The sequence below is a fragment of the Pediculus humanus genome, genomic scaffold (assembly GCF_000006295.1).
Source record: "Pediculus humanus corporis 1103172107587 genomic scaffold, whole genome shotgun sequence".
Classification (NCBI taxonomy): domain Eukaryota; kingdom Metazoa; phylum Arthropoda; class Insecta; order Psocodea; family Pediculidae; genus Pediculus; species Pediculus humanus.
This window is the reverse complement of record NW_002987201.1, coordinates 14,084-16,696: the sequence shown is the minus strand read 5'-3', so window position 1 is coordinate 16,696 and position 2,613 is coordinate 14,084. Positions and strand designations below refer to the sequence as shown.

General features: G+C 27.1%; 1 protein-coding gene across 1 annotated transcript; it reads right to left on the bottom strand.

Annotated features, from left to right (window-relative positions):
* Nucleotides 1-662: 662 nt before the first annotated feature.
* On the bottom strand, nucleotides 663-1,630 carry Phum_PHUM225860 (uncharacterized protein; the record flags this gene model as incomplete). Its single annotated transcript, XM_002425829.1, has 4 exons — nucleotides 663-815; nucleotides 898-1,045; nucleotides 1,215-1,400; nucleotides 1,482-1,630. 4 exons carry the CDS (start codon nucleotides 1,628-1,630, stop codon nucleotides 663-665), a joined length of 636 nt encoding a protein of 211 aa, XP_002425874.1.
* Between the last annotated feature and the right edge of the window lie 983 nt (nucleotides 1,631-2,613).

The following is a 2,613-nucleotide window of genomic DNA, read 5'->3' as shown; positions in this document are numbered from 1 at the left end:
AATTATTCAAATAATAATTTGTCTACTGCTACTTATCGTTTTAGTAGTAGTAGTAGTAGTAGTAGTAGTAGTAGTAGTGGTGCTACTTAGTAAAATCATAAAAAAATAATTTTTTTGTGACATGATAATAATCAATCATTCGTACGAGAGAATGACGAAAAAAAACCAAATAAAAAAAAAATTTTAAATAAATCATCATCATTATTATTATCGTACGTCGTTTTGATGATGATAATAATAATAATAATTTTATTTTTTCTTCTTTCATCTCCTCGTTTTATTTAAATAATAATAAAATGAAAGAAATTGTTGTTATAATTAAAATATTAAATGTAAAATAAAATTTCGTAGGAGAAGAATTTTTAGCTTCTTGTATGACGGAATATTTAAATTCTTCGTTTAAACTTTCAACTTCTTCTTGTAATCCTCCATCTTGTTTTACGTTATCATTATTATTTTCTAAAATTTTTTCTCTGTTGTTGTTATTAACTGTTATCAATCCGCTTTCTTTTCTTTTATAATCTTTAAGTACGTATAAATCTTCCGTTTCGTTTTTTCTCGTACTAATTATTTCTTCGGATTTGACTGTTTAAAAACAAACAAATAAATAATTTTAATTATATTAACAATTTAATGGGGATTTTGGGGGGGGGGGGAAATTACTACTCACGTTCTTGCGTGACGTTTTCAATGAAATTAATTTTAATAAATGTCGTCAATGAAATTTCGTATATTTTATTCGGATCCGCTGGCATGGATTCAACGGATCTTCTTCTTCTTCTACCATAACCGATTTGTCCGTTGCTACATTGGACCTGTGAATTTTCAAAATGATTCAATGTGATAAATCAATCAATCAATCAATCATTTTCCTTCCTGTTGAAAAATCTAACTCACTCCTTGACATTTATCCAAACAAACATTAACGGTTCCTTTAAATTGCACGTATGTCGAATCGGGAAATTTAAATGCTCTAAATTTAGCTGATAAAAAGTCACCATCGACCGTGTTAAAATTTTCAAATAAATAAGGATCGACTGAACACCTGATGAAAAAAAAAAAATAATAATAATAATAATAATAGGTACGTATTGTGTATAGTTCGTTCTTTATTATTGACATTGAATGGATGAATTTTTTTTTTTTATTTTTAAAAGCATAATTACGAACCCGTTGAATATTATAGTTTCCTCTTGTTGTTTCGTGTCAGTCACTGCATAAAGGATACGAGAATTCCATAGACTGGAGCGCTGGACTTGTCTAAATATATTTCCATTGTTAATGGCGTTCCTGGAGTTACGTTAACTTCTCCGGTTATTCTTTCTTTTCCTTGACGGACTCCAACGTTTAACATGGGTTCGGGTGCTTTTTCGGTTAGCGACGTCGTTATTTCTAAATCCCTTTTTTTTTAAACAATTTTTAATTTTTTGAAGTCTACTATCGAAATCGGAAAAAAAAGCAGAAGAAAAAGGAAAACTTACTCGGGTTCTTGGAAACCGGCCGGAAGTACATTTCTCTTCGATAATGCTCGATTAACTTTATTCGTTGCAATAACGCATTTAACCAAAAATGATTCTTTATCCGGTTGCATGTTTTCCTTATATTCTACCATTATTCTATGATAATACATTGTTTTGTTCTACAAATAATAATAATGATAATAAAACATAATTATTTATTTTTATTTATTTCTCGGAATTTAGAAAAAAAAAAAAAATTTTTTTTTTGCTACAATTTAAATAATTTACAACAACAGAACAATTTAAGTCACGTTATTAAAACTATTACCAAATTTTTTTTCGTATTAATAATAATAATAATTTTTTAAACGTTTAAAAAAAACCTTTGACCTACGTGAACCCCTCCTCCCTACCTTCTTAATATTTTTTCACTCAAAAAAGACAAACACGACAACAAACAAACAAAAACGATGACAGACGACACAAATCTTTCATCATTCCGATGGATTTGATTCTACTTTTTCCTCTCTCTCTCCTCTCTCTCTCACTCTCTTTCTCTCTCTCTCTCTCTCTTTTACACAAAATAACTGCTTTTATATTTTTAATTACATATAATTAAATTAATTAATTACTATAATTTATAATTTACTTTACGCCGCGTATTTTTTTTATTTAAATTTAGTCATAGTTTCCGTTAATTTTATACCTCGAAACAAAAAAAATCGAAATAAAATTTTTTGTTGTTGTCTTTGTTATAAACAAATAAAATTGTTTATAATTTATAATAATAATAATAATTGCGCATAAAATATATTTAATAATGTCAATGTAATTAAACCGGATCATCAATTACGATTACGTAAAAAATTTAAAAAAATCAAAGGTTTGTTTGTTTTGTTTGTCTACCTAAGACCTACAAGGTAGACAAACATGGAGGACGAGAAAGAAAAAAAAAATGAAAAAAGTTTATTGAATCTCCTTGAATGAATCGAATACGAGACGTGCAAAATTTTTTTTTTTTTCTTTTCCAGACGTTTCTACGGTGAAAAATTTAATTTCTTCAGACGAATAATAATAAATTAAATAATAATAATAATAATAATAAATAATAAATTTTTTAAACGCATTCTTTTTCCTATATCCTCTCCGATGT